Source organism: Cephus cinctus, unplaced genomic scaffold (genome assembly GCF_000341935.2).
Source record: "Cephus cinctus unplaced genomic scaffold, Ccin1 Ccin1_scaffold0131, whole genome shotgun sequence".
NCBI lineage: Eukaryota > Metazoa > Arthropoda > Insecta > Hymenoptera > Cephidae > Cephus > Cephus cinctus.
In genome coordinates, this window is record NW_014332864.1 from 5,941 (window position 1) to 25,953 (window position 20,013).

Consider the following 20,013-nt stretch of genomic DNA (forward strand, 5'->3'; position numbering starts at 1 on the left):
TATTAACAATACACTATCTAAGCAAATATCATCAGAAAGGCTATCGTTATTCAATTTTTAGTTAAGCAAATAATCTATGTCTAAAAAAACCACAAAAATAACCGGCAGTTCTGAATTCAGTGGGCAGGTGCTGTCATCTTCTTCCACTGAACCTCTTATTCAGGGCGGATCATTCCAATGTTGGAGCACTAATTACGAATATCCTGAACCCTAGGACGCGATAAACCGATAAAGAACCCAAAACGCCAAATACCCAACTTCAGAAAACTAGGGACAGCAGCAGTCATAGTTCCGCGGTTGTGCAAACGGGAAAAAGCAATGGCGCTACCAGAATTTTACGGGGATTCGGATCATGTTACACAGAAATATTCTCGTAATTCGTCGTATTCTCGACGTAACGATACGTACGCGAGAAATTAGACAAGAGAATCCTATAACTAAAGGAAGTGAACAAGATCAGCTAGTAAGAACGGTTTGTCGCGAAACATATTATTCGGAGCACATCGAAAGATTAGGCATCGCAAAAGAATGAAAAGACGCATGGAACACGGATTCATTTCAAATTTCTCCAGGGTCACCGAGGCATAAGGCTAAATTCAATAATACATTTCGAGAATACAGAAATTATTAACGGAAGGCATGGAATCTTTCCCTGACCGGCGAAACGCGAACATTTCCTAGGCCGAAATCGGGAGGAACGAAACGGATTAGAGCTGAACGTGCCAATGTACACTGCGGGACATTAATGCCGTCCTTGGGTGGAGCTAGTAGGAAGCGTGAGTAGGGCGACTGGCAGTGGCGACTGGTGGCAAGCAAGCCAGGCCGCCGCGTGGAGAGGATAGCCTATTCCCCGCGCTTGGGACGGCATGTCTGCCCAGAGTCCAGGCGTCCCGTATAAGAGTGTCTCAGACAATTTCAATAGAGTCCGCATAAGTCCCTCTCACTCGCAGTTAGTGGAGTCCCAGAGATAGCCTGCATTGTGTATAAGAGAGTCTCACTTGCGTCTAGCGCTAATCGCCCATAAGACCCTCTCACTCGCTGGCAGCAGTGGCCTAGCGCGTATAAAAGCGTCTCACTTGGACTCGCCTGGACACGCCTGGACTCTGAACAGACATGCCGTCCCAAGCGCGAGGAATAGGCTACCCTCTCCACGCGGCGGCCTGGCTTGCTTGCCACCAGTCGCCACTGCCAGTCGCCCTACTCACGCTTCCTACTAGCTCCACCCAAGGACGGCATTAATGTCCCGCAGTGTACATTGGCACGTTCAGCTCTAATCCGTTTCGTTCCTCCGTTCCTACTAGCTCCATCCAAGGACGGCATTAATGTCCCGCAGTGTACGGAAGTCAAGACAGAAAAAATTTCGTCCTTGTGACAAAAGTGCTTATCTAAGCGTTACATTTTGATACCACATGCGAGACGATTACTTAGCGGAACCGGCCAAGACGGCTGACGAGAAACGAATGGCGACATGCTAGCAAGATCACTACCGACACGGTCCTAGATTATACAGTAGTGCACTTTTCGGCCAATCATCGTCGCAGAACAGTTACTCACATTGCTACGCGTAAATATGGAAGCATGCCACTGGACTCAAAATAAAAACCATTATCACTCAATAAAACTGAAAATATTACCAATAATCCCTCACGAGAAGGACGCGATAAACTCGATAATTAATTGCCGGAGCCTCTCTTTGTTCGCCGATATGCGATACGCAAAAAAACGGTCAAAACTTAAATAGGCGAATCCCGTTCCTGCTTCTGCTCCCCATCCTTTTCGGTACCGCTGATGATCCCCTCTCGGAACATTAGTACTGGCAGTAACGAGAAGAACGAGATGGTCCATGGTGATGCCTTTCTCCATGTCGATCGCCGACTCAATTCGGGAGCCATCGGTGGCGGGGTGGGGGCGTCTAATGACTTTGGATCGTTCTCCACCATCCCAATGCAGTCTCGTGGTGATCCTCCTCCAGCGAAATGATAATGTTATATGTTCTAGCCGAATTCGTAACGCATGAAATGGTTTTATAATAGAAATTAGCCTAATGTTCGATAATTCTGGAAAATTATGACCATGGAGTTCTTGGCTGGTAATTTACGTAACACGATATTAAAGGACGGCAATACGTCCACCATGATAAAAACAAAAGTTAATCAATTCCAGATTGTGACCTGAAGTAACGTCACAATACATACATATATCTAATTTACATGAGTTGCAAGTTTATTGTTCCATCAAGTTAGTGGTGTACTTAGTAAGTGTTGGTGATTGCGCGATGAAAATCTAATGGATGAGGTAATTCAATTAGTGCAATACTCTTAAATTGACACTGATGTATTAATATATATCTGTGTTTAGTTTGTGATATAATTGGAGGGTTTCATAGAGAAATATTAAAGTAAAGCAGTTCAAGTAAAACCTAATAATTTTGATCAAAATTTTGTTATAACGTTGAATTTCGTATAAAAGTACCCACATATATTTGATATGTATTATTGAGTTGGTTACGATGCCCATTAAAATAAATTTCATGGTGTATATGTATACGTAGTATATGTGTATGTATGGTTTTAACAGAAGTCAGATATATGACAATTCAAAGGGAGGACTTTTGGGTTACTATAATTATTAAATAGTTCTGTAAGTCTCTGATTTGACCTATTGGTCGACTATACATACATAATTTACTACATTCATTTATTTGAGATTGCTGAAGGAGACAATCGAGTGCTCCATTTCTATATTTTCACATAATGGAATAATAATATTAAATAAGTTATTTGCAAAGTCATTTGTTGTATGTATGCTTATAATGCATCTTAATATTCCAACAAATGAAAATTTTATTTCAGCGCTCTGTATCGCAGATCAATTTATCGCCGAATCATCGATTTTCCCTCTTTCGTACTTATTGGCTAGTTTGGGCTGTACTTTTTCAAGCAGCCGTTCATGTAGACTCACCAAGAGGATTCACTGCTAGGTGAGTTTCAAATCATCCAATTAAATGAAGTTCAATTTAACGATCATAAGACATTAAATTTAATATAATAAAAAATTCAAATCTTAATTAAAAAAAAAGAATGCTTTCAGGAGCAACCTTTAACGATTCACAATGAAAGGCTTCTTTAAAGCTAAAGTTTTGGTTGCGGCCTCATTAAGTATACATTTTGTGTGTTGTATTACTATTTCTAACAATTTTTTGTACATCAGGTTCATGACCAACGTATGGGCCATGTTCGCCGTGGTGTTCCTTGCCATCTACACTGCCAATTTGGCAGCCTTCATGATCACCCGTGAAGAATTTCATGAATTTACTGGCGTGGATGATCACAGATTGGCCAAACCGTTCTCACATAAACCAATGTTCAAGTTTGGCACAATTCCATGGAGCCATACAGACAGCACTCTCGCCAAATATTTCAAAGAGATGCACGCGTACATGAGGTCGTTTAACAAGAGCAGTGTTGCAGAAGGAGTGGAAGCCGTCATTAGCGGGTGAATTTTCTTAATATACATTATAATACAATTAGGATGAATCCTTTAGATATTGTGATATTTATTTGATCCACTCAAGACTCACGCACACAAACGTCGACACTCCCAAGCAACCATCTATTACACGATAAGACAAAATTAAGGTTCGGTGCCAATTATTCATTAGGATCACTCGGTCATAAACAGCGCATCGTATAAGACAATAGGCAAAATATCAATACAGGTGATAGATAGACAAGCAGATAAATGAGTTAGACAGGTTAACATACGATTACAGAAACATCGATTAAAGCAATAAAACTAATAAATCATCGAGATAATTTGACAAAAAGAAGAAAACAAAAGGAAAGCACAGAGCCTCGCAGTCGAGAAGCGATAGGGATGCGATTCCCTCAAAGTTAGTCAATTACCAATAGCAAAGTATAACGAAGAACAAACAGTGGTAGTCAACCAAATATTCGAGAAACGTATACTATTTGTTAGGAAAACAATACGCTTCCCCGTCGAATTACGATAGTAAAACGGATCGCTTGGACTCAGAATGAACCCTTAGTTCGGCGTATTGTTGTCTGCAGCTAAGTGCCTACCCTTGACGTCACGACGGAAGACTCGTTCAGTCTTGAAGTGCTGCTGTATGTGCCACCTATCGTGTCGTCCTCGCGCGCTATAATTTAAATTGTCTCAGAGAACTTTATTCTTCCATACCTAGGTAAACGGTACATTTTCCTTTCAGAAAGCTTTTTAATTCGCTGTAGTATTCACCGATCGATGATTCATCCGAACGGATTTGGAGGACTGTTTACTATCCCGGTATGCTCGTTTTTCGGACTTACGCGTCCCTTCAGTGGAATGCTCCTTATCATTGCGAACCTTCCGATCGTAATTCAGGGCGGCTACTAGACCAGGCCTTTCGATATTGCTTTCGATCGGGACGGACCTCTCTGTTTCCGAAGCTCTCCAGTTGGCAGTTCGGGTCCTGTCCTGCCGGTCGTCCCCTACTCGATATTATCCTTTGCTACAAGAGGTATGATAGCCTGCCTTCGAGTTTTGGTACTTCCTTGGCGGGTCTCCTCGACGTTCTCCGCTTACGGCGGCTATGTTTCCATTGGTGATGGTAGACGCTTCGAAAAAGGGCGCGATCGGAAACACGTGCGTTTTTCTTTCGCACCTCTTTCCTGTCTCCCTGCCTCCGAGACTCCTTCGGTACGGATCCGGTAGACGTTCTCTGCCTTCTTTTTGGGAGCTACAGTAGCGCACTGTTCTTCTGTTGGTGGTTCCTTGGTGTGGCTCTCATTGTTGGCTTCATGATGGTGGTGATTCACATGTTAGAGATAGAGGAAAAACGAAGCAAATGCGAAAATTTTCTTACAAGAAACTTTATTTGAGTATATCACTTGAACTTTATTATCACTTTCTTTAATTAAACAATTATATAACCGATGTTTTACACATATTTTGTTGCACCTTTTCAGGGATATGGACGCGTTTATCTATGACGGCACGGTACTCGATTATCTCGTGGCACAGGATGAAGACTGCAGGTTACTTACTGTTGGATCATGGTACGCCATGACAGGATACGGTTTAGCTTTTTCAAGGAATTCAAAATACGTCCAAATGTTCAACAAACGTCTTCTCGACTTTCGAGAAAACGGTGAGTCTAACTGAAATTCATTTCCATATACAGGATGACTTATTCTAGATTTCGAGTCTGGTTAAGGCCTATTCTCTAGGACAAATAACTGAATGAACTTTTCGAATAGAAAACTGTCGTGAGGGTCGAGGGAATGTATTTAGTTGCGGTACTGCATAGTCGTAAGTATTAAGAGACATCTCCATCTTAATGGAAGGGTGAGGGTAGTCTGAGTAGAGAATAGACGTCTCTCAGATTCGAAGTCTAGGATAGCTCACCCTGTATAGGCCTTACATGTTCCACAATTTAAAATAAAATTTCAGGTGATTTGGAGCGTCTACGTAGATATTGGATGACAGGGACTTGCAAGCCTGGAAAAGAAGTACAGAAGAGCAGTGATCCACTCGCTCTGGAACAGTTTTTGAGCGCGTTCTTACTGCTAATGACGGGTATTCTCATTGCCGCAGTGCTCTTACTTCTTGAGCACCTCTACTTCAAGTACGTGAGGCACCACTTGGCCAAGAGCGATCGTGGTGGTTGCTGCGCGTTAATTAGCTTAGTAAGTGACATATTATGTTTTTCATATTTTATGGATTTTAGATATACTCTAAAAAAAGTCTCTAGCTTACCAACAGCACATTATAAATAATACTTTCTGTAACGCATGCACGAAAAGTGCTACTTTTTGTGCCTCCAAAGTGACTGACACATCTCCCGATTGGAGGAGGCAGCCATAAGGAAAGCAAGGAAGGCCTCCAAAGTGAATGCATTTCATGACAGCGCGAGAACAAAGTTTACTTTATCGCACTAGTGCGAGAAGAAAGCACTAGTGCGATAATGTAAAATTGGGCCGATTTGCGCATGCGCAGCATTTTTATCGTATCCTTAGTTATAAAGCGCCACTTACGCCACACTTTGGAGGCACGAGAAGTAGCACTTTTCATGTATGAGTTACATAAGAAATATTTAAAATTATCGTGCACAAGCATGGAATTATACTTTTAGTTGCATTCTGAAAAAAAATGTTTTCGACAAAATTACATAGTTTTAAAAGAGGTATATGATAAATCATAAATAGTATGATGTCAAAAGGTTTGTTTCGGAAAGGAAAAGTTAAGATTCACTGTCAAACTAAATTACTTACAACAAAACGTCCCGGATGCCGTTTCTTACTTATAATAAGCCATTACTCTTGAAATTCCTATTCCGCTACTTGCCATATTAAAATATTTGTTTTTTGCTAGTACTTTGACCAGAACGTGAATAGAAAAATTTAGTTCTGAAAAGAATATTAAAATGACTTTCAATCTTTTGAAAATTCAACAAAATGAATTCAATACGTTGAACAATTTTTATGTAACAGACGAGGCGATAGCTTAACGGATCCGGTCGATTTTTGGGGTCGCGTTAAATCATCAAACGCAGCTGGATGCACCAACGGAAGCGGGCGGTTACGGAAATGCGCGGCCACTCAGGCTGCTAGGTTGAGGTAGAGAGGGTCGGAGTAAGAGTCCGGCAAATAGGGCGAGAGACAGAGAGCGACGAACCGAGAACGTATCAGAACGAATCTTAACTATCTATCGAGATCCCTTCACCAATTAATAAATTGGGAGTCCTCACCGGAGCTGGTGCAGCTAATCCGTGGAGGCCGACAATTGTATCCAAAGGACACTCTGGCGAGCACTGCACTAAGGCACAGCAATGCACCTCCGGAACACTCCCAGGAATTCATAGAATTGCCTGGATACCGCGAGAACAACGTGAGAACTGTACGAGTCGAGAACTTGCTACGCCGTAGCGAAACACGGCAAGAAAAACTATCAACAGATAGCACAGGAGCACGAGCCAGCTCGTGACACCTCGACCGGTGCCCCGAGACAGTCTGCTTTGACAATAGCCAAATCCGATAACTAATCATTCTGATTCGTCGAGAGCCTTTTAATCGATAACTCTTCTATCTTCTTCGAGTCGTCCCTTTAAACCAAGTCGAGAGCGTTCCTTAACGAATCGGTACGTAACTTCTGGAGATTCTCCACGGCCGCTTCCCCAGGGCATCGGGCGACAGCTGGGCACCACATCCTTAACTCGGGCAGGAGGTTCCTCTTCTGCCCTTAACCATATCAAAACTACCTCCGCCCGCTCTACAGCCCTTTGTCCATCTCCAGCGGGGCACCGGTATCTCACCCGGGCTTCTGCCGGTCCGTGGAGACGTCTCTGTCGGTTCTTCTCCTCTGCCGGGCAACTCGGTACGTCGAGACTATCTCCCCACGGCAGATTCGAGCACCTCGACCTCAACTAAACAATGACGAAATCTTACGAGAGCCTTGACATAACTATACGAATCAACCCGAAAGCGTAGCTTCTGAGCAGGGTGGCGACCCGAACGGAACCAGAAATCGAGAACGTTATCTGTATCGGTAACCTGAACTGCCTTGGGGCCGTGATTCGAAAAATCACGTCACAGTACCTATATCAAGATGTTGCCAATTACAAGTTTAAAACATTTTGTTAATCAATAATTTATCTACGCTAGATATGCTATGAATTAATTCTTAGATCCATTATTGGCCTAATTTTTTTATTATACTCTGATTTGAACCTTTCAAGATATACTTTTAAAGATGTCATTGTCAATTGATTTTAAATGCGTCGAAATATAATTCCAAGTAATGATATAACAGATACTATTTGTTTGTTAACAATTGTGTCGATGCTTAGATATTTGTATGTATTATTTTATTATTTATAATGTTGGCACCTACGAATGAATAGTATGTTACATCCCGAGCATCGCGTGGAGCGCTTTAGCTACATGACATGCTGAACCCCAGCTATATAAGCGCCGACTCTATAATTATTTTTGTAGGGAAATACTCGTCGCCGTTTCGTATGAGCTCAGTCTCTCAGGTTACATTGAGTTTACGAAATGATTACAATGCTATATAGAATAAACATGTTGGTCGTTTATTATACAGTATGATTCACGACAAACCCACCAGCTGAGTTTGACGCGATTGAACGATTCCGTTAGTTGAGACATTGTTACCTTGTTAAACAAACGAAAGACTCTGAAGTTCATGATATTATTAATGTTATAATGTTAGCTTTCAGTTCCTTAATGGTGTTGTAAAATGCGTCGGAAGAGGAAAGTGAACTCCGTCAACTGATTTAGATTTAATGATGATGACAGCCGATTTGGAAGGAGAATCTGATTGTGATAAATTGATGATACATTCTTTTTGCTTCCTCATAGAAGAAGCTATTTTCATAAAAAAACATTTGTTTTCGAGATTTTTATGTCAGAATACTTAACATGGTCTAAAAAGCCGAGAAAAGTGGTTTAGAAAAAATGTCTTTATGCATGAGCGTGCACGCGTGTGTATGTGCGCGCGCAGAGCTTCAATAATTCAATTGTCTATAACTCAAGCATCGTTCGAGCGATCAAGCTAAAATTTTGCGCACTTTTAAAGTAGCAGTTCCTTCATCTGTTCTAAGTTTTGGTAAAATATATACAGATTTTTAGATTGTATGACTTTTTGAATTCAAAAAATGAATTAAAAAAAAAGTTCCGTAAAATTTTCAATATATAGGTAAATAGTTTTTCATAAGTGCGGGTACGTTCAATGTTGTTTGGTGCTGACTTTGGCCGAAATCGGCAATGGGGTTCGGGTGTTACGTGTTTTTGAATTATTTGACAAAATTTAGTTTTTTCTCATTATTTTTCAGATTTCAGAAAGCTTCCTCTACGAGGAAGCCATAATTGATCAACGTACTTCCTCATAGAGGTGGCTTTGTGAAAAGTGGAAAGTAATGAGAAAGCAATGTGCAAAGTTTTACTTTGCATCTTTTTTTTTATTAATTGTTTACACTGTGATCTGTCTTTAGTTGAAATAACTGAAGTGTAACTAATTCTAGACCAATTTTTAAAAGAGCTTCGTGGGCGAAATTTCTAGATACAAGGGAGAGGGCAGTCCTTTGCATGTCATGCCTTGAATCCTTTCTTGAAATGGGGACGTGTGTATGAATATGCCCTGGACAAAGGATCTTCAGATTTCCGTTTACGTAATGCATGAGAAGGGCGCTGGTCTAATCATCGAGGACTTGCAGACATTTCAGGTCTCATAAAACTGATTGACATATGCCAAACGGTGCTGCCGAAATGCTCGCTGCCCCAGACAACCTTACGAATAAAAACCGAAGCTATCTGTCCTCCAAGGCGCTATTAAAGCCGAACAAGCATTGCCGCATTGACCCCGTGATGAAAATGACAGTGAAGCGTGTGGACGTCCAACCATAGAACTCGAAAATATTCAGTATTATAGTTGGGATATAACAGATATAACGTATTAAATAAGTCTTGATTAGTTTGCTGCTAACAATCTCTTTTATTTCGCGTGTTGCCAAGGGCACATCTCGTTTTTTGGTTTCCTATGGTCAATGAAAAAACCGATTCCCCAAAAAAAACACTTACATGTAAAAAACTACGCCAAGTACAGGAGTGCTGTGTATTCCTCTAATAATAAGTATTGATATGAGATTATTGAGGCCAAGTAGATAATTCACTACATGTTTGCCTATTACATGATCTAGCACTAGCCCACCATTTTATATGTATTTTCAAAATTTCCTATAATGCTTTCGCTACTGTTTTACATTACTACTGCTTCCCGTAGTTGATTATGATTTAATGGTCATTTAGTAATTATTAAAACTTTAGGTGATTCCTTATCGAGTACTACTTCGCGGGTCGGTGCATTTCTTGATATAAATTTGCGTTCATTATGCCAGTCATCAAACACAAAACCAATGTCAACCTCCTATATAGAGCTTATTAACAACAACTCGTCAAAAATAATCACGATAAAAGCTTAATAACAAATATATAGTTTTAGGATACTATTATTACGTTCAAAGTAAATATCTTGGAATTCCTGGCACGTACCCGCCAAGTAGTACTCGATAAGGAATCACCTAAAGTTTTATTAATTATTAAATGACCATTAAATCATAATCAACTACAGGAAGCAGTAAAGAAGCTTGTTGAAGCCGTTTGGTAAACGTAACAGAGGACAGTGTGCTGGATTATTTACGTACCTCAGGCCGTGCGAATAACAGAGAAAATACTACAGTTTAAGCGAAGCGCCAAAGCGTCGCTCGTTGAACACTTTTCTGGATACTCTGGACTTCTACTTCCGACACCTAGATACAAGAAACTACACAGCGAAACACCTGGACACCCTGGACTTCCGTATTCGACACCTGGACACAGGAAACTACGGAGAGGAATACCTGGACACCCTGGGCTTCGACATCCAGTACTTAGATACAAGAAACTACGGAGCGGAACACCTGGACACCCTGGACTTCCGTATTCGACACCTGGACACAGGAAACTACGGAGAGGAATACCTGGACACCCTGGGCTTCGACATCCAGTACTTAGATACAAGAAACTACGGAGCGGAACACCTGGACACCCTGGACTTTTACATGCGACACCTAGATATAGGAAACTACGGAGAGGAACTCCTTGGACATCCTATATCTCCAAAAACTGTCACCTAAAATACGAGGAACTATGTCGAAGCACACATATACATACACACATTCACACGTGCTCCACATGGAAGCCTTAATAATTCTTTACCATTGTGAAAGCAGCCTTATATTAACTGAAAATTTGGTGTGAACGGTAGCTTTACGTACAAAGTGTATTTGATTGGATTGTGTATTCGTAAATTACCAACACCATCCAGAGTACAAATACATAAAGAAGGTAAAGCAGTCAGCGTCATCTATCGTGTAACAAGGTAGATGGACGTGCGAAGACGACGACGACGACGACGACGACGATGATCACCATGACGACGACGACGGAACTGAAATAAAATAATCTCGCCATGTGAATACGCCCTGATCTCGTACACTAATCATAATAAACTTGGTGCCAATCGATTCAGAACCTTTGATTCTTATAGTGAATGTATCAATAACTTTTTCTCACACATAGCCGTTCATAAGTTATTTGATTCCAAACACAGGTACAAGAAATGCTTCGAGTAAAGAGTCTCGGCGAGCCGTGCCCTGTACGGCGGGTTGCCTGTACTTGGCGCGAGACTCGACCGAATCTCTTGATTCTAAAGAATGTCCAAGCTAGGCCTGACATTCAACACACATAGGCAGTAAAACTAATATAAATATTGCCAAGATAATCGAAGAAAAATCGGAAAATGCATCTTCTCAACCTTTGGAGTTTATACAGGGTGTAAACGAAAGATACGACCAACAATTAATGGGATATTTGGAATATTCGGTGACCAATTGGTGGGTGATCGTTTTGAACCCCTTCCGTGATAGGCCAAATTGAAAGTCCTTCTCACTCGTTGTAAGTAGTGGCGCAGGAAGTGTAATGACCTTGTAGCGCGTATGAAAGCGTCTAACTCAAATCAATGACTCTCTCGCTTCCACCAACATATCAGCCACCGGCAAGGAAGTTGTGTCCATAGAAGCGGAATATTATATAATATAATGTCGCGGAATTTGCATATTGCTCCCTCCTTGCAATGATCAAGTTTATTAATTTACTAAACATTCACTACTACATATTGGTCCGATCGAGGTACCGGCACGCGGTACGGGGGCGAGTTACCTGCAGCTCCTCCGCGATCAACTTCCGCATTTGTTGGAAAATATACCCGACGAGGTCAGATGCCAAATGTGGTATCAACAAGATGGGGCGGGTCCACATCGTGCTGCAGGTGTTCTGAGATTTTTGAACGAGGCGTTCTGCGGAAGGTGGATTGGTTTAGGCGGAACTGAGAGGTGGCGACGAAGATTACCTGATTTGACACTCCTAGGTTTTTTTCTTTGGGGTCATTTTAAAGCGCACATTTATAGCCGCACTCTGCCTTTGGACCAGAATGACCTTCGCCAACGCATTAGGGCCGCAACTGAGACCGTTACCCTCACTATGCTTGCGAGATATCGCCAGAGCATGATACGAAGAGCACAAACATGCATTGAACAGCAGGGTGGGCACATTGAACACCTTTTATAGGATGCCCTCACCATATGCCACTATATCGTTAATTATTTAGATTCGTTAAATCAATTAAATAGTCAATAAATAAAAGCGCTGCACTACTCAATAACAGGTTACTACCGTTTCGAAATAGAATTAATGGTTTCATCAGGATAGTTCTGCTTTCAACTTAAGTTTAGAACAAATTGAGAATAGGTTGGAAACAAGCTGAGCATAAGTTGAGATCAAGTTGATCATAAGTAGAGAATAAGTTGATCATAAATTGAGCATAAGTTGAGAACAGATTGGGAACAAGTTGATCATAAGTTGAGAACAAGTTGATCATAAGTTGATAATACAAGATGAGAACATATTGGGAACAAGTTAAGTATAAGTTGAGAACAAGTTGATCATAAGTTGAGCATAAGTTGAGAACACATATTGGGAACAAGTTAAGTATAAGTTGAGAACAAGTTGATCATAAGTTGATAATACAAGATGAGAACATATTGGGAACAAGTTAAGTATAAGTTGAGAACAAGTTGATCATAAGTTGATAATACAAGATGAGAACATATTGGGAACAAGTTAAGTATAAGTTGAGAACAAGTTGATCATAAGTTGATAATACAAGATGAGAACATATTGGGAACAAGTTAAGTATAAGTTGAGAACAAGTTGATCATAAGTTGATAATACAAGATGAGAACATATTGGGAACAAGTTAAGTATAAGTTGAGAACAAGTTGATCATAAGTTGATAATACAAGATGAGAACATATTGGGAACAAGTTAAGTATAAGTTGAGAACAAGTTGATCATAAGTTGATAATACAAGATGAGAACATATTGGGAACAAGTTAAGTATAAGTTGAGAACAAGTTGATCATAAGTTGAGCATAAGTTGAGAACAAGGTTAATTATAAGTTGAAAACAGGTTGGGAACAAGTTAAGCATAACTTGAGAACATGTTGAGTAAAAGTTGAGAAAATACACATTGGTTCATTCAAACAATTCGAAAGCATTCGCACCGGCTCCTGGCAGATTGCATCTGCAATAACTTCAAGATTTCTGCATCCGCAAAAAAAAAGTAACCAGACAACTTTTTCGTCAGGTTCGATTGCTCAGAAACTAAATTATTTTTTATTTCCATTAGTCCTGTACCCCCTTCAGTTAATCTTGAATGGCAGAAGAACTAGAGATTAGCTCTTTATCCACTTTAGCTTTTTTGCTGGAATCTTCGTTCCAATTAGTTTACGTATGTAGTCGAATGAATGAATGCATGTAGGCGATTTCTGTTAATTTCAGCAATTAAATAAAATTTCATAAGAAATTCCCTTGGTTCTGTTTGCCGAAAATAAAATTCGAAGCGCGGATGCACATGAACGCACGATCAGAATGTCATCGTAACAGCTGATCAAAACTTTTTCATGTAAACGATTGCTTTGTTCTTCTCTCTGGCTTGCAGCTAACTTCTAGTCGAGCACATCCAAGCACTTTCTCCGTCGCTTGTCATTTGTCGATGTTACCTGTGCGTATAAGACAATGCACAGTAAATCCATCGCCTCTTCAGTGCATTTCACATTGTTGAGATAAGAAAACTTTAACCCTCGATATCTCGGTTAATTTTGGTCGTATGAAGATTTAAAAAAAATCATTTTGCTCGGCTCGCGATGCCGAACATCCCATTAATTGTTGGTCGTATCTTTCGTTTACACCCTGTATAAACTCCAAAGGTTGAGAAGATGCATTTTCCGATTTTTCTTCGATTATCTTGGCAATATTTATATTAGTTTTACTGTCTATGTGTGTTGAATGTCAGGGCTAGCTTGGACATTCTTTAGAATCAAGAGATTCGGTCGAGTCTCGCGCCAAGTACAGGCAACCCGCCGTACAGGACACGGCTCGCCGAGAATCTTTACTCGAAGCATTGAGGATACAGTGAGCACCAGAGTCGTTGAATTGCTTGCCGATCGTCTACACTACTTCTATCTTCATATTAAAAGAGTGGTTTTCTTGAAATATGAATTGAAAGTGTCCAATTTGATTTCCTCAAAGTATCCAAGGAACTCATACCATAACACGATTTATTTTACTATTTTCTGTTAATGTAGCCAGTGCTTTCAACACTAGGTTTATACAAATTTCATGTATATCTATCTCTACAGACACGCGTCCATTTGACATAGAATGAAATCAGACGTTTTCTTAAGAAAGCAACTTAAAAAACAACGTAATTATACACTATTAACTTATAAATGAAACTATGAGATATATATTTATATAAAATTTGTAATATTTAACATTTATTATATCTTTTGTGCATCAGTGGTTTCTAACGTAAATACGTAGGACATAAACAGTGACGCCGTGTCACCCACTTCAGATTTGAGATATTGGGATCGAAGTACCTATCGCCGCTACATTGTTTATGTTCACTTTTGACGTTTACTTTCTTGCAGAACTAAATCTTTTATCACATTTATAATTATTACTGCAGTAATGCTTTCATGAGTGAAGCCAATTTACTAGTATTAATGCTTACCTTACGATCGCGTCAGATTGGCGCGTATCCGTGGAGATAGAGAATAGAGAAAGAGAATTTCAAAATTAGAATGCTTTGAAGAAAATGGATTTCGATATACCGGATAATTGGAGCACACATTATAAGAAAAATGAAGATGCAGATAGCACAGTAACAGTTGTAAATGTCTACCATTGCTAGTTTGAAAACTACGTCAAAGAAGTTAATTTTTTATACGCTCATGAATACACGAGATGCTTTTATATGGTTCGTTGTATTGCATCTTAATTTAATCTTATTTTCTTTGATATTTGTGTTCGCGTTCCACCTGATGATGTATGAAACGAAAAGATGTGTTATGTGTCGTTATTTTAGTTTTATATACAATAATTTATGCACTTTACACCATGTCACGCGAAATTCCTACCGTATAGCCAATTTCGAGATTTTTCGGTGCGAACATGTTGAGCTGTCACCAAGGAACTTTTCTTCGCCTATAACTTGGGTTTTTGTCACGGCGAGCGCTAGTAGTCACCCGCAACGTCATGATTAGTTCTAATCTGCATAGGCCACTGTCACTGATGCTTATTCTTTACGACCAGTCTTTAGTTGGGTGGTGTATATATGTTACCGTGAAAGACCGAAAATGGAGAATGTCGACTTTCACCGATGAATGTCAACACATGCCAAATACGTCGGTGAAAGATTAAATATTTCATTACATTTTTGTACATTCGGACCCTCACCGGTGTATGTCGACAATCACAGATATGCTCTGGTGGAGGTCCGAAAGAGAGGAGCCGACAAAGAGGCGATTGGCTCTCTCCTGCCAAATCCTTTGTTCTGCTGGGAGTTAGTTAGCTTTGTTAGTCTTCTGCAAGCTTTGATGATGCGAGCAACGTTTTCTTAATTTTTTTTTGCGATACCGTAATTTATACTAAATGGATACTGCAGTAAATCGTGATCTTTTTCTTGTAAAGTTAAATACATTAATTGCGGGTAAACGAGACGACAATTGTTTTTATTTTTCTCAAGAAAAGTACTCTAAAATACTTTCTGAAGTGGTTTCTGCTAAAACTAAGTGCAACACACCTTTGGATTACATACGATTAAAACGTTTTGACGTTTTAAAAATTAATGATGAAGAGAAATTATTCTTGGTCACTCCTCTCAGAAAGAGAGGCGACAAAGTTATATCACCCTTGTGACGTTTTATAGCGACTGAATTCAGTCGGAGAAAAAAATATGTATTGTAACGCATTTCCTGGCCTACGTCCTATCCGCGACCCCAACGTGGCATTCCGCGGATCCCTTGGGCGCCAGGTGCATCCTTGCACCAGCCCGACTCGTCGGGCCTTTAATTTTTCATCCGCAACGCGTCACTTCCGGGAGTCTTCTCGACCGGATCTTCCAGCTAGCTCTCCTTCGCGCTGGTAGAGGGGAACGTGAGGGCGTCGAGTTTACACAGGAATCGGTCGGCTTCTTTCCGAAATAATCGACATGGTGGGATTTGCTTTCAACAATCTACATTTATTTCGTTCTAGGTAAACGATTACAGTCGGGTGGTCTTACGAGCGCGACTCGATACAATCCTATCAACAGACGCGATCGCGGCAGTCGGTTTTTCTTTCCTCACGGGCGGCTGCAATCTCCGGCCGGCGCGCGGCTTCGCTCGAAATTGGTAATCGGATGGGACTTACCAGAACTTCCGGTGCACTCGGATTCCTCTCTGGTGGTCCCTGGCTGTTTCCCTCGTCCTTTCGCTCACGTTCTCTCCGGATCGCTCTCTCGGGCTCGCTTTCTCGCGGCTTCTCGCAGTCCAAAATCCAAAATCGAAGTCCGTGGGAATTGCCAAATCGTCTATTTCACTATCTTTCCAAACCACTATCTCACCAAAAACCAAAACTACAATCGCACACTACTGTCAAAAACTCGCTCACACTCGGCTCATGGTTCAAAACGAAGTGGGCCCCTTTTGGCCCCCCCGGCCCGAGGATTCCCGAAGAATCCCGAGTTCACCTGAACTCGTGCGTTATCTCTCGCCTCGGTCCGCTATCCGTTTTTCGGCGCTCACAGCCCGCCAGTCTCTGGGCGGCGCCGATCTTACCCGAGCGCGCCCGATCGTCGGGCTCGGCGCTGCCGGTTTTCCTCCCCGGCTTCCTCTCGCCTCGAACCTTCAGCGTCGTTGGCATTCTCTCGGCGGCTTTCGTCGGCGGGACGGCTCTCCGTACGCCTACGCTTTTATGTAACTGGCCGTCCCACGGACGCCACGTTACAGTATATATCTCCGACATGTTCAACATTCACCATTAGTGCATGATGAATGTCGACATTTACCGGTGTAAGTAAAAAATAAGGGTATTTAGCAAATAATTCGGACATACACCAAGCGACTATGTGAATGTTGACATTCACCGGTGAATGATGACATTCTCCAGATTTCGGTCTTTCACGGTAACATATATATATTAATTGTAAATTTCAATATTACTGCACGTGCTATATCTACTGATCCGAAACTACCGTCCTAATAATTCATTGTATCTTTTATAAAGTTCTTTTCATTATCCCGTAAACCTTATCATGACCATACACCAGATAGCTGTTTCTAAGAGTGGCTATGTAATAGAGACCAGATCCAGATTCTGATTATTTCGTATTTAATTACACTAAAAAAGTGGACCCTAAATAAATATACTTCTTTGAGAATGATTCAAACACTTTATATTTAAATCAAAATGATATCTTTTAACTCAATCAAGTATCTGCTCTAATCATTTCCGAAACACCATCAGGGTTTGAGTCCTTGGTCCACTTCCAAAGTTTTCTTGTGGATCCTATAATATATATTGTTTAAGTATAACTTGCATTCTGAAAACGTGTTCGAAATTATTTTGCTTTATGCTAATGCACTAAAGAATTATTAAATTTTATCGGAAAAATATTTTATGGCGACTATTCGAATAAATATAATTTGTTCGTCCCGATTAATATTTCATAAGTTTAGGTAATTTTTCTTTTCAGTGTATGTAAGATCTGATTTTATTTACAGAGTCATAATATAATGAACCTGCATATAATTTTGTATTATTTCCTTTGTAACTTTTAACACAAAAGTTACAACGATTTCATGGTTGCCATTAAGTACCGAAATTTATTCAGAGTGTCCATTTTAAACTGAACACTTAATTATCTCTAATATTAAGAATTGTTGACAAAAATATTTTCTTCTCTCTTCAAACTGTATCCTCTTCAAACCTATAGAGAAATCCGATACCACAGAGATATATTGTTTTCAAATAAACAGCATACCCTAATATATTGTCATATAATATTCACTACCATATTATCAAAGTTTGAATAGAGCGATACAAAATGACTCATATATATTTTTGATTAATTATACAAAAAACTTTTTACCTTCTTATCGCAAAACACCAAGTCCATACAATTTAATTACAAACAAACATTTACTTTTTAGAGCATGGGAAAATCTTTGACGTTCCGTGGAGCTGTTTACGAGGCGCAAGACATTCTCAGGCAACATAGATGCAGGGATCCTATTTGCGATACACATCTTTGGAAAGTAAAACACGAGTTGGACATGGCGAGGATTAGAATACGTCAGCTGGAGAAGGACTTGGAAGTTCACGGGATCAAACCATCCCAGCCTAAGTATGCTAATTTCATTCATTTTATATACATATAGTTTAAATTGGCCAATTCGCTTACATTCAATCGTATTTATATGACATTCAAAGTGTGCACCAATAGCTAGTTGAAATATTCCTAAGTTGCGAAGATTTCTTGTCAACGCATCTCGTAATATCTAATCCTCACATTTCTTCTTTAAATATTAATTTTCTTTGTACACCTTTTCATGTACTATGGCATTAAGCCTGTTTCATATCTATGCATGCTCTTGCATAGTTATTCAATCTGTCTTTAATGTGTGTATCCAGTCTTTTTAAGGTCGTTGCACTCTTACACAACTTACACTTCTATGACGTCCAGTAGAATAAATCTAAGAAGAGACAAAAAATAATAAGGAATATAAATGAAAATAGATCAATTGAGATTGATGTGTATGAGAAATTATTAAAAAGAAGGGATAAACAAAGAGAGTAACAGCCTTAAACTTTTAACTCTTTTTTACATTTCTAACTTCATAATTACTTGAGTGTTGCTCGTCGTACCACATGCACTATCCTATATATGATATATTGGGCTTATTAAGTATATGTATATTTATATGTATATTTAGGGTGATTCATATATAAAAGTAATTAATGTCTGAATTCAAGTTTCTGTAAAATAATGTTTATAACTAAACATGGGCAACTACGAATAGCGGGTTATCAAAATTATTGATTCAGTGTATAAATCAACGTATAAGGATGTTTTATGTACAATATGTGGACAGAGATTAAATTTTACTGAAGGATATTTTAGTATTCTGTGTCCAGCTCTAACAAAAATTAGATCAGGTTGCCTGATGTCATATCAGGTTCAAATCATGCATCAGTACAATATTTCTGAATACGGTTAGCTTTAAGTAAGTCTGGCCTGAACATTTTAGATACAGGACGGATCACTGATTGATCATTTTACATGATCCATATAAAATCCCGCACAGGTTGACAAAGGTAGGAGACTGACCCGTACTTAAATTTATTTATATGTTTTACCGCAGATCGCGCTCAAATGTACAAAGAATAACTTCAGTCTACTTCATGGATCCAAAAATGATCTGAGAATGATCTTTCCTGGCAAGAGTACCATTTTCGAGGCGCCAAGATTTGACAATCGACTTAGCATCTTTGGATTGAGATCAATAAAAGTTAAAAAGTTGTAAAAGTCGATATTGCAATTATATTTCGAGATATGCATTTTTTTTCATCATCCTCCCATCTCAACAGTAGTGGTGCCAGGGCGGGCCACTTATGTGCAACAATAAATTTACAATATTTTTATAACTGAAATACCAATTAGGTTCAATTGTAATATAGACAAATATCTTTTACTCACAGATGATATCCGATCCGAATTGGATCATCTCACTGTATCATTAAGATTCGGATTAAAAAAATCTTAAACGAATAAAATACTATGGAGTAATCACAGATATCGACTCTCCGTAGCTCGATTCGAACTGGACATAGATATTCCTAGCATGGAATCAGAGAAACTGAAGAAACTAGTTCATTCGAAAAGTCCGCGAATGAAAGCAATCAATCCGGATTTGGAAGGAGCGATTGATAAAAGTGACGAGGACATTAAGTCAATCCCGAGTAATATTTTCTACACAAATCACACATTCACACATTCACCCCCCCCCCC

The 20,013-nt window shown here is 39.7% G+C and overlaps 1 protein-coding gene across 1 annotated transcript in view; it reads left to right on the top strand.

The window, feature by feature from the left end:
- Positions 1–2,852: 2,852 nt before the first annotated feature.
- The window catches only part of LOC107263002 (glutamate receptor ionotropic, NMDA 2D), a gene marked incomplete at its 5' end in the record, with an annotated part of 38,389 nt that continues 21,228 nt past the window's right edge, over positions 2,853–20,013 (top strand). Inside the window, 5 exon segments of the mRNA XM_015729786.1 lie at positions 2,853–2,980; positions 3,211–3,495; positions 4,968–5,149; positions 5,452–5,687; positions 18,155–18,348. Of these exon segments, the coding sequence (XP_015585272.1) occupies positions 2,853–2,980; positions 3,211–3,495; positions 4,968–5,149; positions 5,452–5,687; positions 18,155–18,348 (1,025 nt within the window).